The sequence below is a fragment of the Triticum aestivum genome, chromosome 7A (assembly GCF_018294505.1).
Source record: "Triticum aestivum cultivar Chinese Spring chromosome 7A, IWGSC CS RefSeq v2.1, whole genome shotgun sequence".
Classification (NCBI taxonomy): Eukaryota; Viridiplantae; Streptophyta; class Magnoliopsida; order Poales; family Poaceae; genus Triticum; species Triticum aestivum.
This window is the reverse complement of record NC_057812.1, coordinates 559561863-559581707: the sequence shown is the minus strand read 5'-3', so window position 1 is coordinate 559581707 and position 19845 is coordinate 559561863. Positions and strand designations below refer to the sequence as shown.

Sequence of the window (19845 nt, the reverse complement as noted above, 5' to 3'; positions counted from 1 at the left end):
CTTTCTGGATTAACTTTCATCATATGTATCAAACATCAGATTTGCTAATTCCAATCTAGATGGGAGTTAGCTATGTCACATGATTATTTGTCCACCCAGACCCTACACAAAGGAAAACCTTCATATCCATGCACGTCCATCATATACACAAATTCATCATCAATTCAACAATTTGACAAAACAAAATAAATCATAATTCAATAATTCAACACATGACATTTAAAAAAAAATCATACATAGATAGGCCATACACAAATGAATCAAATGCCTCCATGGTTGCGCTCGTTGATCCTCTTTTTCATGTTGATCAGCCACTTCTTGTATTCCCAATCCAAGAGGCTAGTGTACCACAACATGATCCCTGACTCTCTCAATGTTGCCGCCTTCTAAAGCTACCATTTTGCATATTTCTCTTGCATATGCAAATCTATTTTCTTTCTCAATGTTCAACTTGTCTTTCACCCTCTCTCGGCCGTACTCCATCCTCTTCCTTTGCACATTTACGAAGAGCCTCTAACTCTACTTCTTCTTCAACTCCTTGGCGGGGGAAAAAACCCCGTCCATATGATGAAGAGACTGTACCTCTACTTCTTCAACTCCTTGGCAGGAAAAGAAATACCCGTCCATATGATGAACATTTTGCTTGCCGCGCCATCACGCACGACCCTCTCCTTCTCCCACTTGTTTCCCACCACTTGTCGGCTCCTCTTTTGGCACGGTGACTTGTAGTTTCGTGCGTTCGCTCCTCCATTTTGCTCCTCTTCGATCTTCATCACCCAATCAAATAGATTGATGGGAGCTAGAGCCATCATTTTTCTTTATCTTCTCGGGGTTGCCTTTGAGCTCCTCAACGAGGTTTTTTCACTTTGATTTCCTATTTAGTTTCAACCAACAATAACACCAAAGCGTAATGGCTTGCCCTTAGTTTGTTGGTATACATTCACTGCCAGAGTTGCATGGCTTTGGACTTCAATGTCACTTTGGTTTCAGCCAACCACTTGTGTATAGTAGCCCATGTGTTTGTTGATTTCTGTTTGAATGTGTACCTAAGAACCCCGAAACAGTAACAAACCCATGCGAGCAAGTAAATTCAGTTTTAGTGTAACCTTTTTCCCCGGAGAGTTTGAGTGTAATCTGCGTATGTTCTTTGAACCTTTTGAAGATTTAGAGCAACCTCTTTTTGGAAGTTCTACCGAACAAAGGTCTTTTTTTTGTTGGACAAATTTTCATGAATCTTTTACAACCTTTTTTGTTTTTGTCTTTCAGATGTCATTTTTGCCATGCTTTTAGGGTGCCTTTCTCAAATTTTAGTAGGAGAATACTCTACCATTTTTTCTTCTCTCTAAAAAGTGTGTTAGCAAGTACACAAGATAGGACTGATATTTTTTTTGCGCAATGGTATTTTTTCTTCACACCGGTGGCGGGATGTCTATGGCCACCCATTGTGGCGTTTGCTGTATTTTTTTGCTGAACAGCGCAGTGAAATAGAAGTAGTACAGTAGCTTAAAAAAAATATTCAACCGTTTTTTTTTTTTGAGAATCAAATATTCTACCGAAATATGCGCACACTTTACCCTTTCCAAACGTTGCAACGGAAGCCCCATTGGCCAACAACCTTTCCCGACCTGTTCCTCCCGTTCACGGAAATTCGCCAACCAAAAAAAAGTTCCCTCCAAAAGCCCTCCCCGCACGGCCGCACACCCCGTCGTTTTCCCCACCGTTTCGAACGCCGGAACCCTAGCTCCACCAGCCCGAGGTCACCCAAAGGCCCCCCGCTCCCATGGACACCAGCGGCGGGGCCGTCCTCCAGTCGCCGGCGACGGAGGAGGAGACGATGGCGCGGAAGCGCTCCCGCCGCGTGAGCTTCGCGGACACCACCGCCGTGCACGTGTTCGACCGCGACGAGGACTTTGAGACGCCCCCGGACGAGCGCCCCGCCTCCCCGTCTCCGTCCCCCGGGAGGCCCCTCGCGGGCGACGCGGCGGAGGGCGACGAGACGGAGGGAGAGGACGAGTCACCGTTCGGTTGGCTCGGGGATGTGGGTGTCAGTTCCGCCTCCCCCGGCAGCGCCGCCGGGTCCATGTCCTCGTTCGAAGGAGGTAGCCCCCTCCTTTCGTTTGTCTAAGATTTTTCTTCTTGTGAATTAGCTTGTTTCATTTCATTACCAGCCCACATTTAGCTCATTACAGGTGATGCACACTGGTTAATTTGGGCATTAATTAATTTCGAGGCTCAGAATGTTGCATCTATCAAGCCAATTTTTAGTTTATTTATGTTTGTTTATCAGGGGTTCCTCACCTCACTTTAAGTGCTCGAGTCAATGGTTTATGTTAAGGCTGGCCTTCACCCTTCAGTCTTCAATGGACAAACGGTTTCACTTGTTGCTGAGCCATGTTCATTTGCTTATGTCTCAGGGGCCGTTGGAATGAGTTAGATATCTTTTGGAGGGTTCCGTTTTTGGTTCAAATTCTATAGGATTTGAATCCAAATCCTCCCTAACATTAATTTTAGGTGCTTTCAGGTTTTCTGTTTTTGCTCACTTTCTTGCTGGAACCAAAGATTTGGGTCATGCCCTTTTTGTCCTTGTCTACGCATTTACCTTAGAAAGCTGAGGCCACAGACGGTTGAAGATGGAAATTATTCATTTATGATGCCATAGTTTTTATTTTGTCAGATTGTTGTGCGAAGTGTGTCACAGTGAGCACTTAAGGCTGGGCTTTATGCTTTGTTGTGAGAACTTGAGCAATTTGGGTTTCAAAATCATTTTCCGTATCACTTCGATCTGTTCGATGCAGATTGTACAGAAAGTGACTGTTGACCGGTAGACTGTTGAATGTACATGCAAATACATATTATATTGGGTATTTTATTGCTTAATTATAGTAAGGACCAGATATTGTTACTGTCTGCTCACTAAGATCTCCAGACCACACCTTGTTAATGCATTTGAGGTTACATGTTAGTAGTTTCACTATATCTTTCTCTTAAAATGTTGCTATGATGTATGATACTCCCTCCGTTCCTAAATATAAGTATTTTTAGACATTTCAAATGGACTACAATATACGGATGTATGTAGACATATTTTAGAGTGTAGACTCACTCATTTTGCTCCGTATGTAGTCACTTGTTAGAATCTCTATAAAGACTTATATTTGGGAACGGAGGGAGTAGTTTACATCGATGGCAAATTATCCGTTCCTCTACTGTACACTAGCCATTCTGTTTTCTTAGTTATTCCTTAGCTAGTGTGCTGGATTATTCTGTGTACAGGTGCTATATCTCCTTAATTGCATGCTTGTTTGTCTTGACAGATGACAACTTCTTTGGGGTCGTGTCAGCAAGTTTTATTCAATCGGGGAGACCATCAGATTCTGGAATGTCGGAGGACAATGGCCATGATTTAACTTTAGATTCCCACACGTTTTCTTTGCATTTCAACAATGTTATTCCTCCAGATGATTGTTCACTCCACTCAGCTGGAAGTCTGAGGACAGTCGGTCTGGAATCTGCAACACCGCTAAAGGCACTGAAGGGATCAGAGTCTGTAAAATCGAGTGGTGGCCGCGATGCGTTGACCGACATGAGTTTGTGTGCAGAAAACCCTAAACGTTATGATTATACTAACTTGTCACTCACATTGAACAATTTACTGCAAGAGGTCCAGGAACCAACGTCTCCTAAAGATGAAACGGACTTTATAACTGCCAAGCATGCTTTGACGCTGCCTGCATCTGAGAAAGAACACAGGCAAGAAAAATCATATATTGGCAATGGTGTGTCTTCTGATGAGCTGGTCTCCGTTAGTTCTCTTGAGGAGCACATTACTAGTAGCTCTGATCCGACTGAAGAAGACAATGCAATGGTAGTTGATATTCATGATAAATCTCAGATCAGGTATTTGACAGTTCTCTTTTATTTGCCTTTTTTTCTTTGAGAAAGCAGCCCATGCATGATATCACTGCAGTTCATGAACCTATGACATTAAATTATGTTACTAAAGTCTCTAAACCTTGTTTGGTTGTCCTACTTCCCAATTTTGGTTTAATTCGGTCTCAAAGATTTTCTTGTGCCAATATAGCTATCTGTTGGTTAGAAGTAGCAAAAGAGTGAATGCACACAAAATCATGATTGCATTTCATAGCACGTGATTGGGCATGTTCCTTGCAGCTTGGTTACTTGTCAGTTAAGAAGTATTTGCGGGCTTGCGGCACAAGGCATGCTATTGTTACCTATAGCTGTTGTATTAAGTGACGTGAGTGCAATAAGCATCTGTGGGTACCTGCTAAATCAATGTGTAAATTGCTTGCCTAGAGTGAATAACAGTACAAGCTTTAGAACCTTTGGTGTACTTAGGTTCTGGTTGGGATTCAGTCTTTTTGGAGAACTTGGTTTAGCCCTATTTAACTGAATTTCTAGAAATATAACAATAATATATGGCTTAAAGCGAGAAATATCTAATATAACCGGTTAGCCCAGTGTGCCACATAACACCTCAATCACAAATAGTCTCGCTCTGTCAATACCATGGTTAATATATCACTGAGAAGTTTTTTGGCAGTTTTCTGTCCGTAGTATTGGTATGTCCTAGGAATTATCATTTCAATCAGTGTTTTCTGATGGCATTTTGTTTTTTATGTAATAAAAAACTTCAAATCTTCTCGATAGCAAACATGAAAATCATAAGGGGCTGTTTGGCTCTAGGCCTTGCAATGCCACACTTTGCCACACATTCTTTTGCTAAACTTGCCTAAGCTTAGTTCAATAAAATGGAAGCCACAAGTTGGGAAGCCTAAGGGAATCTTGCCACACTTTTTGAGTGTATGTGATGTGGGGCCCTAGTGTGACAAAAAACATCTTGCCTAAGGTGAGGCTTGAACCAAACACCCCACTAAGTTGGTCAAACTCGCCTAACCTTAGGCGTGGCAACCGAAGGCAACCATAGTCACAAATCAAACACCCCCTAACTTTTTATGGATGTTTTGTACTCAGAGATTCCTTAGTGACCTATTGGGTCAAGCACCTGAAGCCTGAAGGCTGAACTTGACCTTACTGATCGTTCATCTTAGTGTGCTATCTAGCATGCCATTGTTTCTGTAAACATTCTTCATAGCAATAGTTGGAGACAGTTATGCACTTATACTACCATAGGGCTGTTGAATATAAGCTAAAATCATTTACAAGTTTTTTGTTTCTCATATTTCTCTTAATTTCTTTACTGTGATTTGGTCTGAAACTAATAGTTAGTTGACTTGCTGGCAATCCATCTTTTTGGAACTTACCTGGTTTTTGGAATTGCTTAGTTTGCAGGAGAACTGCAGTGATGACCATATAGCCGTTCACCCTGATGTCAATAGAACTGTAAAAACTGCTTCGTTGCTCTCTCCACCTCCACCTTATGGGTCCTTCATGAGTAATATTGACTTGCAACCTCCTGTATTGGATCAATCATTGTCAAAAGATGAACCACATGGAGCAAATCAAACTGCAAGTGCAGTTCCTACCTTTTCAATGAGGGATGCTGAGCAGTTGCACCAGCAAAGTGAAATCTTGAATTCGGAAACTGTTTTACATACTCCGAAAACGCAAGTTCAGCTGTTGCAAATTACACAAGGTTCTGTATCTTCCCTACGCTCCAAAAGGCAGCAAATCTTCAGTCCTGTGGTTCATTCCACTGGTAATGTGGTAAGCCATGAGGCATCTTCTTTGGGGAGTGAGTTTATGAAACATGGTAAGAGAATTTCAGATCTCGATCATGTACTAAAGTTCAAGCTTCATGAATCACCTGTAGCTCATAATCGTCGATTACCATTAGTTGAGAGAAATGAGATTGTTCAGGAACCACATAACACATTCAGCAAAGCTGAAGATCATGGCTGCACTGTGTCAGCTTTTTCTGTTACACCACAACAGCTAGAGAAAACCGGTCAGGCTTCTGTTCTAGGTGCTCCCCCAAGGCAGGAGCCGAGTGAGGCCACTGAGGTTCAGGATACTCTGTGCGATGCCCCTGCTTTGGGTAGCCTAGCAAATCATGAATGCAATTCTCATATGGATATGGATGGCACTGGAAGAAAAAGGAGCTCTGAAGAAAATGTCTGTGCTGAACATTCATTGCCTGAAAAAAGAGCAAAGGGACCTAGAAGCCCAATAACATCACGAAAACAACTTCCTTGTGTATCATTGTCTTCTCGTATGGCAGAAGAAAATCAGAGTGAGGCTCATGATAGTGCACAATCATTAAGTGATGATTGGAACAAGGTAAGACAGAAAGTTGCCAGGTTAAACTGTATCCAAGTTCATGTTTGTTGGTCTTCAAAATGTTTGAACTTTGGAGTGAATAGTCAGTATAAAATCTTGAACGTTTCCCTCGTGCAGGTAGTATTCAGCGTATCTGATTCCATTAAGCAGATGCATATACGCCCAGAATCTATAAGTAAGCTTAACCTACAACAGGTATGCATTTTGCCCTGTTACTGGTCTAAGTTACTGTCTTCTTGTTCATTCACTTCGAATACTTCAGAGACCCTTGCAGTACTGCTTATTCTATTTTGATGTGCTTCAGTAATTGCTCATACTGAAGGGAGTAGTACATTACTCTACTCGAATTATTCTCTTTGCTGGTTCTGTTCAAAACTAGTTACAAACATAGGTATAACTCACTAACTCTCGAAGTTAAAAAAAAGCGCTAGGAGTTAATTGTGCATTTTGTTATCGCCTTGCACTTTTATGGCCGCCTTGCACTTTTATGGCCAAAGCGCATGCTTAAGCGCTAGGCGTTTTGCTATCGCCTAGAGCCTAGGCGTGCTTAAGCGCCTACCTAGGCGCGCCTTTTTTGAACTATGCTAACTCTTCAAGTGAATAAAACCGTTTACACTGTTTAGATGAAATATCTACTGCACTGTGAAAGTAATTCTTTAGTCCTATAGATTCTTGCATCACTATCTCATACTCAAGTTGTTAGCCTTGATCTTGATTATTCCTTCAATTTTAGCTGAGCAAATATATTATTGTGGTCTTTAGGATCAAACTTTGGCTCCACATAGTTCTTAGGACCTTGTAACTTTGTTTGGAATGCAATCATCTTTTAACTCTCAAGAGTTTTGAGGTAGCATTATCTTCCGTAATAAACACACAAGCTGGCTGGAAAAAGTAATCTAGGATTAGTTCTGACCACCATTCCTTCAAACATCGTTTGATTGTTCCAAATATATCTGTTTCTATTCGCAAATCTGGAATCTTCGGTCCTGAGTGAATTCCTCTCCCAACAAGTTTGGCAGACTTTTTAGAGACAATCTGATATGGCACACTTGCCTATTTGGAGCTTGTGTACAGTTACCAATTGATCTTCAGAATCTATGGTTCTCTATATCTCTTTTGTGAACTTCCTTTTGCTGCAACTTGATTTATTCTTGTATGTGTTCAATTCTGTAGTTCAACCTAATGATCTAGCATTCAAAATATCTTGTGGAAATGTTGGAGCATGAGCTTGTTGTATCTTATATATTTTTCTTGTTTTCTTAATGAAGCTTGATATGTTAGGAGATATGCTGGGGAAGATTCATGTGGCTAGAACATATAAGAGGCTTCCTGCTGCTGTGGTATTCTATCATTAATTAGTTGTCATATTGTCTGTCTCTGTTAGGAAATTACTTCCACTTATCTGTTGTGTTCGTTTTCTGAATGCAGAGGATTCAAGATTCCAGACTAGCTGAGGCAATGTCTCTCCATGGCAAGCTTTCATATGAAAAGGCAAAACTGCAAATAAATCATGTTAAACTTGATAAACTGCGAGTAAGAATTTCTTTGTCTTCCTTTCAGCTTTTTTGATAGCCTATAAGGTACAAGTGCAGTAAGCTATTAGCTTGCCCCCGTTCTGTTTTGGTGCAGAACAAAGCACAACTATGTCAAGCTGGAATTCAAGAATGCCGCTATTTGAAATCCAAGATTTCACAGCTTCGTCGTCCTACGGTGGGTGCTGCACAGATGAAGGGAGGTCCTCTTTATGCAGAAACTTCGATTAATACCTGCAACAGACTGGTACATCACTGTGTACTACCGTCCTTCGCATAATTATGGTCATTCATAGTATTATATCTTTTTTCCTGCTCTTTCTGTGTTGCATATCAAAATATCATACTGTCAGCCATTCCTTTCAAATGACCATGATTGTTTTATCTGCCAAGGTTGTAAGAGTCTGTTAACTGAATAACTGCAAAAGATCTGACATTCGGCGTACTGTCGGGCATTCCTTTCAAATGACCATGATTGTTTTATTTGCCAAAGTTGTAAGAGTCTGTTAACTGAATAACTGCAAATGATCTGACATTCGGCAATATATTTTCTTTTCTTTGGTTGCTGTTATGTTTCGTGAAGCTGATGTATTACTTCTGGGCTATCAACTATCAGTAGCAACGATTCTTGCTGTAATAGTATAGTGCTACTGTCATTAATGCAGCTCTTACTTCCAGTTATCTCATTTGTTCTTATTCTAGTTTATTTCTTTTTCCATAAATTCAGTTGCTTCTACCATCATCCCCGTTACATACTTGCATTTGCCAAAATATAGCACTTGTGCAAATATTTGTGTGTTCACTCACACATTTTTATGGGGAACGTATCATGTGTTTCCCCAGGAAGGAAATGCTAGGATAACTGAAAAGAAGCTTGCACTCAGCATGATTCAACAGAAGGTGGAGAACCTCAAGATTTCGCTTGAACATTTTTGCAACATTAAAGGTGATATTAGTGAAGTCCTCAGGGTTGCTGAAGAGCAATTGAAGATGAGAAATCAGTGTCGTATCATCAACCAGCAAGCATCGGTATTGGTGTATGCCTTAGGTCTACCGTATATACTTCTCTTCCTTCAGTGATTTACATTTACATTTACTTTTTGTTTTTTAGCTCTGGGAGTTGAAAGACATTGTTAAAAGGGAAAATAAGCGTGATGTCATTCTCAACTATCGCAATTTGCTCTTACAAAGGTACTGACTCCTTGTATTCACCTTCCCTTTTGCATAGTGTAGCAACCATGATTTCCCTCTCCACTGTGGAACAGGAAACTTCCAGGTCTTGGTACTTGTTGAAACCAATTACTGGCCTTAACTGGCCCAATGTACTTTAAACCTTAAACTGTTTTTCTCTAGTCCTGACGAACCTGCATGGACTTGGCAAGTTATTTACTGTATTTTGAAAGGATGTCTATGTTCAATGTAAAACCTTTCTTCAACCAGCCAAAACTTTTTGCTAGTAAAATGAACCCGACATCGGATGTTTGGTGGTATCTAACCCTGAACCTGGGGCACATAATCTTGCCAATCTTGTACCTGCTTGTGACCGCCAGTTTTGCAAAACAATTGGTAGCAACAAGCCAGCAATGGAAGACAACCTTGTTATCATGTGTCTTTGTCTTACTTCTTGTGTTACTGTGCCTTTTACAGGATCATCTTAAACCTTAGTGATATGTCAACCATATTTGTGAGTAACTCACTGATGGGAACCAAAATAGAAAAGGTGAGATGAGGAAACTGATATTTCTTCTTCTGTGTCTGCATGTACGAAACTCATGGTACTGTTCTCTTGGTCAGGCATTTCCCAATTTGAAAGCAACTGTGGCATTCAGTTTCGTTTTCAAAGCTGAGGAGAATCAAAGACTTAGTGACTTACGATCCTTGCAGAAGAAGACAATGGTGAGTTTGCCTTTACTTTGAAAGTTCTTACATATGAGACAATTTGGACTAATTCTTGTGAGTGAAGTTAAAGTAATTCTTATAATATGTAGTCGCATATGAAATATATTTGTGTGCCTTAAGCAGACATTGGAGCACTACCTTTGTACACATACGGCATACACATATTTTAGACCACATTTGCATACTGATTTGTAGTTTGAGAGATGTTATGCCTACAATAATATTAAGACACCTAAGCTTTTAGGTTTGGAAAAAGAATCGAGATTTGAGGGGTAAGACTTGTTCCCCTACACTTTTAAAATCAAGGTAGAAGTGAGACCCAACCCTCGGCGCTTGACTTCACAACTGTGTGCGCCAACCACAACAGCTGTCATGTCTCGGAAGTTACATAGCAAAATTCAGTATAACGAGCCCCACATATTTTTGCAGGAAACAAGTTTGCTTCTCGGTAATCTTATTGATGTCCTAGAAGAAATCGAGGATGCTAAAGGGGAATTATTGGGTCTGATCTCTGCAGATTTTAGTGTGGACTCCCAGACAGGTTTCCTCTCTATCCATTCTCTTTTGTACTTTCATGCAGTGACTGCTTGTATCATAAAGCACTAACTCATGAACATATATTATTGACATATTACAACACTCCTGAAATAAGTTTCATGCCTAATAATCATAACAGAACAACGGGTACATGCACGACTATTTTCAGACAAATCCTCAGTGTGTAGTCTTTTATTGTTATTTTGCTTTATGGAAAGTAGGTAAGCAGATAGTGCACAGGCTAGGCTGTAAGCAGAACTTCTGGCAAGTGTTAACTAATGGAAAAATATGGAGATGTTGCCACGCGTTGCTTGCTGAAGGTACATCTGGAAATGAGGAGACTACTTTGCTTGACCCATACAACCGTTACGATTTATTATAGATGGCTAATTTTAACATGGTCCCTCTTACCTCCTTTTTCCACATGGAGTTAAAACTGCTCATTATAGATAGCAACGGATTCTATGTGTGTAAGTATTTATGTGATAAAACTAAAAGGGCATATGACCAAAAGATAGTGGCATGCTAACAACTCCGAGTTTACTGGGAGAGCACCACATGATGGCCTTACTAATTTAAGTATGTAAGATTCAATTCTTTACTAGCTCTGTTTACACTGTTAACCTGAAAATTGTGTAGTCACTACAAAATCTGTACCATGTCAAGCAGGGCAACTCATCTTCAGTCTGCGCTTCATCGGTTACAAGAGCGCCAAGAGGGTTGCTTTCACCATTGACATGACAGACCTGAGCCGGTTGGTCCAGCGAAACCAGAGCTTCTATATCTATCTATGCATCCCTACACTATTTGCTTACAATGGCACCTCTGCTTAATCTGGAACAGCGCGGTGTACCCTTCTGAGCCATCGGAGCTGCCGATCAAGGTGTGGCAAGCTCAGACAACACTGTCGCAGCCAAACCTGGACAAGCTGATGGCCTCCATAAGGGACGACCTTCAGCCGGGGCGTGTGATGATCCTCAGGCTATGCCGGATGGTGACCCGCCTGGTTAACACATTGCCTGTCTGACCTTTGCCTGTCAGGCCGCCAAGTGCAAGCTGTGCAGGAGATCTGATCATCTGATGGGATACCACCACCTTGTGTAAATGCCGCCCTTGGAGCTGACCCTCTTCCTGAACGATCTTGTGTTGGTATTGTGCTGCAAATGGAGTAGCCCAGTGTGCTCCTAATCCTCCTGGTTGTGCGAGCATCTTGTATGGAGTAGGAGTTTCTTTGCATGCTGAACGAATGGCACCTGACGCGCTGCCAAGTAAAGCTGCCGTGATAGATATAATATTCCCGTGAATCTCGGTCATAGAAATACAAGCTACTAGCCAGAAATTACGGTCTGAAAAGTGTGAGTTTGCACAATATTAGTGCATTTCGTGTCTACAAGTGAGGAGTAGATTGGTTATGGAAATGGTTAGAGGTGCATTTTTTTTAAGAACATGGTTAGAAGTGTCTTTCTAAAAAAAAGGTTAGAAATGCTAATTAAAAGGCTTAATGAACAACTGAGATTTAGTAAGGGCATTGGACACATCATCTGGTCTTCGTCTTCCGAGCTCTCCACATTGACCCTGTCAGTGATCGCCTGCTCGGGTTCGTTGTCGGCCGCCTTCTCCATCGTCCGGTCTTCTTCCTCCGAGCTCTCCTCTGGCGAGCTTGGAGGCAGACTCACCTCCGAGTTCTCTGTGCCAGGCCAGCCAGTTTTGAACGATGCCCGCGATCTCGTGCCTTCATGGCACTTTATGAAGACCCAAATAAGCTTACATCGTTTGCAAGTACATCAATGATAAAATCTGGCGAATGGCCCTGCCAAATCACGGACAGGTCTCCTTCCGCCTTGGATGCAAGCACATGTGCCACCTCATTACTCTCCATAGGGCAATGAACAAAAAGGATAAGTTATGAACTAAAAAGATACAATCCTCGTAAATGGCAGCAACAAGAGAACTGGAGCGCCCTCCATCATTCATGGTCTCCACTCCACAACGTCCATGCAGTCGCTGTTGACGGTTAACTTGCTGCACCCGGTTTGGCCTGCAAGAATCAAGCAGTCGCACCCGCCACATGCGCAATCCTGCAGGAGCTCGCTGCAACGAACATAAGTACCTTTGTCATATCTTGGTCACAGCTCCTGCAGCGCCAGATTCCGCAACTAAACTGAACGCGGCGTCAATATTCACTCTCACAAACCCTCTCTCCAGGCTTCTCCCAACCGCGCCGTCAGATCTTTGGTAAGAGGAGCTGTTGAACAGATCAGCAGTTCGATGGTAAGTTTCCACATTTCATTTTCTGTTTACCCTGTTTTGTCAGTCTGTTAGCAGCTGTGGTAGAAATTTTTCCAAAAGGAGCGCAGTTAATATTCTTTTGAAGAGCACTAGGTTATTGAGATTCTGTTTCAAAAACTGCACCTCTACTTGTGTCGTTTCTTCGTTAACTCTGGGGTGTTAAAACATAATTCCCCACTTCAAATATTTTGTTAATTCTGGTGTAACTCCTGTGTTAACAAAACAAAATGTGCTATATTTCGAAGTGGAATGGATAAAATGGATGGAGTAATTATTGTGGCTAGAGTTCAGCGCACACAAATGACTCGATAGCTGGACAGTTTACTACCTCTTTGATGATTTGCAGGAATTCTAAAACACATGAATACAACATGATGTCATCTCAAATACTACATGAATGTTTGGACGTTTAAGGGCTCCTTTGATTCACAGGGTTTGAGAAGTGTAGGAATAGGAAACATACAGGAACAGGATGTATTGTCAACTGAAGCAAAACAGAGGATTTTTTTTCATGAAGTCCAACCTCATGCTTCTTTTCCTGTGAAAATGAACTAAGAAGTTCCTATAGGATTGGTTCCCGAGGAATGCAATCCAGTGAATCAAACAGCACGTAAAGGAAAACTTCTAGAGGGTGTCAATCCTGTAAAATTCCTATGCAAATCCTATGAATCAAAGGAGGCCTTAATTGTGCACATGAAAACCATAAGATTCTTCACGGGGGGTTGGAGTGGATGAAAATTTCCAGGGGAGTCCTCCAATTCCTTTGACAGTACTTCAAATCAAAGAGGCACTTAGACATAGGAAACAGTAGGAAGGAGCTCCATTACCCCGGCAAGAAGCGAACTTGTTAATCCATCCTCCAACGCAGTTTTCGCAGCATACATCACAGACAAGAATTTTACATTCTTCATTGTTAATAGTACTGACAATAGCAGAGGACCAGAGGCCAAAGTAGACCGTGAGCATTGCTGAGTTATGTCTGGCAGTCAGCCGGTCACTTGGCGGCCGCGGCGGCCTTGTCGAGGGTGTTGCCGATGTCGATGACGAACCGATACCTGACGTCGGCCTTGGCAAGGCGCTCCATGGCCGTGTTCACGTACTCGGCGCCGATCACCTCGATGTCTGCCGTCACACCATGCTTCGCCGCGAGGTCCAGCATCTCCTGGGTGTCCCTCATGCCGCCGATGAAGCTCCCGGCCAGGGTCTTGTTCTCTGTCCATTCATCAGCCACACGCACAACGTGCATCAGTTCGGCACAAAATGCCTGTGGTCACATGGTTTCTTCCAATGGGGAGATCGGAGAGGATATCTAGGTGGCTTGTGAGATGGGAGGACTTACTGGCAACCAGAGCAAAGGGAGGGACCTCGATAGGCTTCTCTGGGAGGCCGACCATGACCATCTTGCCGTTGGGCTTGAGTAGCCCGAAGAGAGGGGCCATGGGGATGTTTGCAGACACCGTGTTTATGATGCCATCCATGGTGCTCATCGCAGCCTGCAAACGCAACATATCAATTAAGCACCACCGGAGAAAGACCCATCTATGGTCTTGTTTGGTGATCGGACACATCGATCGGCATACCTTCATCTCGTCGGCGTTCTTGCTGACAACGAAGCCGTCGGCGCCTAGCCTCTCGAGGGCCTCCTGCTTCTTCCCCGGCGATGAGCTGATCACCGTCACCTTCATCCCGAAGGCCTTGCCGAACTTGACGGCGACGTGACCGAGCCCGCCCAGGCCCAGCACGCCGAGGTGCATCCCGGGAGCGTTCAGCCCGTGGTACTTCATGGGGGTGTACACGGTGATGCCGGCGCACAGCAGGGGCGCGCCCTTGTCCAGCGGCATGGCGTCCGGGAACCGGACCACGAAGCGCTCGTGCACCACCACCATGCTGGAGTAGCCGCCGTAGGTGAGGGTTCCGTCGCGGTCGACCCGGTTGTAGGTGAAGATCATGCCCGGGCAGTGGTTCTCGAAGCCCTTGTCGCAGCTCTCGCAGGACTGGCACGAGTTCACCATGCACCCCACGCCCACACGGTCGCCGGCCTTGAACCTGGTCACGTTCTTGCCGGCCTCGGTGACCTCGCCGGCGATCTCGTGCCCGGGGATCACCGGGTACGTGGCGTCCTTCCAGTCGTTCTTGATGCTGTGCAGGTCAGAGTGACAGATCCCGCAGTACAGGATCTTTATGACGACATCGTCGTCTCCAGTGCTCCTGAAGGAAGAATTACGACAAACATGAACGTCTTGAAAAGAAATGCCATTACAAGCGAGTGTGTAAATCAAGATAATAATCTCAGTAGTAAATCATTGGTTACTCAATTCGGTGGTCACTCAAGCAATCATTCTAGCCTAACAGTCATGCGTGCAAACAGTCAATTTTCCGTTAGAGCAAATGTCATGATTCAAGCAACAATTATTCTGGAAAATAGAGATTTTAGAAAATATTTTGCAGAAGCAAATTCTAAGACCGCAAATCCTACAGCCATCCACCAACCACCTTTGTACAGCTCGTAGCACACTGGCGCGGCTATGATAGCGACATAAAACTGCTAGCGCCATCTACAAATTCAGTTCCAACTGCAGTTTACTGTTCCATCATGTGCAAAGTATGCCACTGCCATTGACCTGTCACGTCACCCCTTAATTTCAGGCCCCCTTTGCAAAGGCCAAATTTCACAAAAGATTTTGTCTAGGGCTCTTAGTTATTGTACATCTAAGTGACACAAGTAAGCATAGAAAGGAAAAAGAGAAGAAAAAAATCCACACAAATTTTCGCGTAAGATTAATGATATAGGACTTAGATGTGCAATATTTATGACACATCTAGATGTGCTTTACCAAAACTGCAAAAGATATCACGGAAAGCAACCCAATACCCACCATTACAAATCTAGGGAAACAAATTGGCATGCCACAGAGGCATTTTTGAGAATTTGCAACAAACAAACGAGAATACGAGATAATAGCGCGCAGTTGTGCAATCACACGGACGCCACCTTTAGAACATTGGAGGGTTTGTTCTAAGACGAAATCTCGCCGGTTAATTTCGCGAAATCCAGATCCAATGAGCCGCCAATCGTCGTCGGCTACACGACAGATTTAATAACGAGAATAAATTATTGCACGGAACCATGCATCCCATTTCCACGTAGTAGCACGTATACTGTACAAAGGGATCATGGCATTGGGGGGAAACAACCCGACGCCAAGCGGATCGAACGGCGCGCAGCGCTGCCACGGCCGCCGTGCCCGGGGGGCCACGGCGGCGCGGGCTCGTCGTCTCGCGCGAACTAGACGCGCGGCCTGCGTACCTTCGGGTAATGGCGAGCGGGGCGAGGTGGCCGGAGACGTCGCGCGCCGCCAGGCCCACCGCCTTCCTCGTGTGCTGCTGGCTCTGCTCCGCCGCCGTGGGTGCCATCCTGACGCGAGGCTCGGCCGGCAATCTCTAGAGCAACACCCCGGAAATTTCTACCGAGTTTTTCCTTTTTTTGAGGGAGGTGGTGCGATAAGAGAGAGGTCTGCTGGCAAGGACGACAAGAGAGGTGGGGCGCCTTTTATGGAAGGCCCGCAAGTCTCGACGCGCCAAGTGGGCCAACGCTGGCCGTGGTCGGCGCTGACGTCAGCGCCCATTCTTTTTTTAAATCATAAGTACAGACACAAGCGTTCATATACATGCGTATATACCCATCCCTATGAACGCATACACAACCTATCCCTTCCCTATGAGCATTTTTAAAAAACTGAGCCGACATATCATCTTGAGATTTACGAAGTCACCGTAGGCGTCTCGTCTTCGACGGGAACGTCCCTTCCCACTGAATGCGCATCGCCGGAAATTCTAAAATAAATACAGAAATAAATGCGAGTATCAGAATTTGAACCTGATGGGTTGGGGATACCACAATCTCTCTAACCATTCAATTAGAGGTTAGTTCGCTCGCCTAGTCCTTTTTGTCTGTAGAAAATCGTTGGAATTACCTAACGGACGCTCGCTGCGTCAACTTGTTTCGCGCAGGGACATCGAGCGACCAATTTGCTTGGGCCGACCCATTTAATCGCTTCAGCGATCCTGGTTTTGGGAAGCTTCTGGAGGTTTATAATCGGGGTTTTTCCGGCTTTAGGAAGCTTCTAGAAGATTCTTGAACCGCTTTTTTTTTCTTTTTCTTGTTATATTTCATTTTTGTTTTTTCCTGCTTCTTTTTCATTTCTCTGTTTATTTTTCTTTATGTTCTTCCTTATTACGTTTCTTTTTACTTTATCTTTCTTTTTTTATTTTCTTTCATTTTTATTTCCTTTTCCCAAGTTTATTTTCCTTTTTTCTATGGACAACGCTAACGCCCACACGTGTGGTGGGAGTAAAACCCGTTCACACGCCCTATAACACAAAGACTGCGCCATGTCACCGCATGTATGCATGTGGAATTTTTTTTAGATTTTTAGTTTTTAAAATGTTTTATCTCTTAAAAGAAAAATCCGATTGAAGATCCGTTTTCATCATTAAATCCCTCGCAACGAGATCTTCGAAACTATATCTCATATGAATATATTTCGATGATTTTTTTGAGGTTCAAGGATTTTTTAGGTTCCGGTCAACGCTCACTTCTGTTTTCGTGTCCGTTTTGTTTTTGCTTTGTGTCCGTTTTCGGTTGTATCTGTTTACGTATTAATTTTCGGGGTATCTGTATTCGTTTTCGCTTCTGCAAAAATATATGAAAACAAATATGTAGCACTCAATTCCGTCTGTTTCCGCTCCATTTTTATCCTTAATCGCAACCTGGAAGTTTTCCCTTTTTTCGTAAATCCGATTATTCAAAATGTTTTATCTCTCAAACCTTCAAATATCAAACCGTTTTCACCGTTGGATTCCTTGCGTCGAGATCTTCAAAACTAGATCCCATGTTGATAGGTTTTGATGAACTTTTTTTCACGAAAAAACCGGCCGAAAAAAACCAGACAAAAAAACCGAAACGGGAGCACGAGTTTTTTTCCTTTCCGAAAGAGGCACGCCCGTCCCTCTCACGAAATCACAAGCGTGCCTCGTGCGCAAGCAAAACCGTGACTCTCGCGGAGAAAAAGAGAAAACGTGTTTTTTTCGTTTTCAAGGAGGCACGGCCGTGACTCTCGCGAAAGCACACCTATGCCTCTCGCGAAAGCAAAACCGTGACTCTCGCAAAAGAAAAAAAAACACATTTTTTTCCGTTTTCGAGAGGCACGGCTGTGACTCTCGCGAAAGCACAACCGTGCCTCTCGCGGAAGCAAAACCGTGACTCTCGTGAAAGAAAAAAAATACAAAAAACACGTTTTTTTCGTTTCCGAGAGGCACGGCTGACTCTCGCGAAAGCATAACCATGCCTCTCACGGAAGCAAAACCGTGACTCTCGTGAAAGAAAAAAAGAAAAAATATTTTTTCCCCTTTTCCGAGAGGCACGACCGTGACTTTCGCGAAAGCAAAATCGTGCCTCTCGTGAAAAGGAAAAAAAGAAAACACGTTTTTTCGTGCAAAAAAAAATTTTGTTCAAAAATTTTTGGTCGAAAAGCTAAGAAAGACATGTGAAAAACCAAAACGTAAAAAAAAACCCGTTTAAATAGCCAAAAACGCGTGTGGAAAAATAAATAAATAAAATAAAATCCGGAGGGAGCGGCCAGAGCGTGACACGTGGCAAATGGTTAAGAGCGCGTCAAGTGGCGCTGATCGTTGCGAGGCTCCCGAAGGAGCGTTCGTTAACTAGTGGCTCCCATAGAACTGGCACTGTAGCGCCCCGCTTTTTTGCTCGGTTTTATTTAGAACATTTTGAAAATGTGAATATATGCTTTGAACAATTTTTGAGTACGCATTGAACATTTTGTAATGTAGGTTGACCAATTTTTGAATATGCATTGAACATTTGTGTAATATACGCTGATCAACTTTTTAATACACAGTGAACGTTTGTGTAATATACGCTGAACAAAACTCAAATATATCTTGAACCTTTTTAGTATTCATTGAACAAATTCTTAATATACGATGAATATTTTAATAATGCACGATGAACTTTTTGTAATATACCGTCAGCATTTTCTTAATGTAACGATCAATGTTGTAATACACACTGAAGTTTTTTTTGTATAAGAGCATCTCTAGCATATCCTAAAAAGCACGTCCCACAAAATCAGTTTGCGCTTTTCTGGTACCCCCGAAAACTGGTTTGCGGTACCGCATGACGAAACAAATTTAGGGCATCCGTTTCGCCCGAGCCCGCGCGGTACCACTAACCAGTTTTCTTTGTTTTAGGCAAATTCGTAATTTTAAACAACATAATCCTATCATAATAGAACAATAATATAAATAAAACTTATTAGGCCCTGTTTGATAGTAAAGTATTTTCTAGGTATTATAAGAGTACTACAGTTTTTGAGATTACCATAGTTTTAGTTACAACGAGCTGTTTGGTTGCCACTAAAAACTGCGGTTTTAATACTACGGTATTTAAAAAATTGTTGTTTTTTCTCTGCATAAAAAAAGACCTCTGGACCTTTTTTTTTAACAGAGCAGCCGTAAAGAAACGAGGGGACACATCGTTATCTTCCCCCCACTATTCGCAACAACTAGATCGAAATCACGCCTTGGTGCGAGGGTGCCGGTCCAAACGTTTTGGTCTAATGATAAGATCAGAAGCGCGCCTTGCGGGTGTTGCCTCACGGTGACCCAACGACTAAAACTTTAATATCACAAAGCATTTAGAACATGCAAAAGAAATTTAAATAACCACCCATAATAATGTGTTCAGTATATATCACAAACACTACAAAGATGCATCAAGAGCAAGGTATAGTTGTTGCCCAGGATAACTGAGTTTAATGTATGGCATATAGATTAAATATAGAGTGAAGTGCACTGTAGGTCCTTAAACTATTTCAGGGGTGTCACAATGGTCCTCGAACTATGAAAATCGTCATTTAGGTCCTCAAAGTACAGTAAGTGTGTCATCCAGGTCCAAAATCTCACTAACCCCCTCTAAATGGCCAGCTGGCCTGGTGAACAGTGCGAAAAATAAAAAATATGAACAAAAAAATCTGAAAATCTTTGGCATCAAAGATACCCCTGGTGCGTGAATGGTAAAATGTTCATTAATTCAAAAAAATGTTTGCGAATATGGAAAACATATTCGCGACTTTAAAAAAGTTCACAAACAATAAATTTGAAAATATGTTCGCGAACCACAAATATTGTTCGTGGGTATGGAAAAAAATGTTCGCGAACCACAAAAATTCCTGACTTTAAAAAATGTTAGTGAACTTTTTATTAAAGTCGCAAATATTTTTTCCGAATTCATCGTTCCGATCATTTTATT

The 19845-nt window shown here is 42.7% G+C and overlaps 2 protein-coding genes across 3 annotated transcripts; one reads left to right on the top strand and one right to left on the bottom strand.

Annotated features, from left to right (window-relative positions):
- The first annotated feature begins 1640 nt into the window (after positions 1–1640).
- Positions 1641–11644, top strand: LOC123148227 (uncharacterized). Its single transcript, XM_044567607.1, has 14 exons — positions 1641–2099; positions 3315–3897; positions 5304–6258; positions 6376–6453; positions 7527–7598; positions 7687–7791; positions 7888–8037; positions 8634–8819; positions 8902–8981; positions 9438–9510; positions 9585–9686; positions 10119–10230; positions 10896–10980; positions 11070–11644. The coding sequence occupies exons 1-14, from the start codon at positions 1781–1783 to the stop codon at positions 11251–11253; spliced, it is 3084 nt and encodes a 1027-aa protein (XP_044423542.1). The 5' UTR covers positions 1641–1780; the 3' UTR covers positions 11254–11644.
- Positions 11645–13313: 1669 nt separating this feature from the next.
- Positions 13314–16048, bottom strand: LOC123148226 (probable cinnamyl alcohol dehydrogenase 5). Of its 2 annotated transcripts, none has more exons than XM_044567605.1 (4): positions 15823–16048; positions 14096–14723; positions 13855–14008; positions 13314–13727 (listed from the first exon to the last, which is right to left on the bottom strand). In XM_044567605.1, exons 1-4 carry the CDS (start codon positions 15927–15929, stop codon positions 13510–13512), a joined length of 1107 nt encoding a protein of 368 aa, XP_044423540.1. In that variant the 5' UTR covers positions 15930–16048; the 3' UTR covers positions 13314–13509. The 2 variants fall into 2 exon arrangements, with proteins under 2 accessions (XP_044423540.1, XP_044423541.1); XM_044567606.1 differs by lacking the exon at positions 15823–16048 and adding an exon at positions 15009–15085.
- Positions 16049–19845: the final 3797 nt, after the last annotated feature.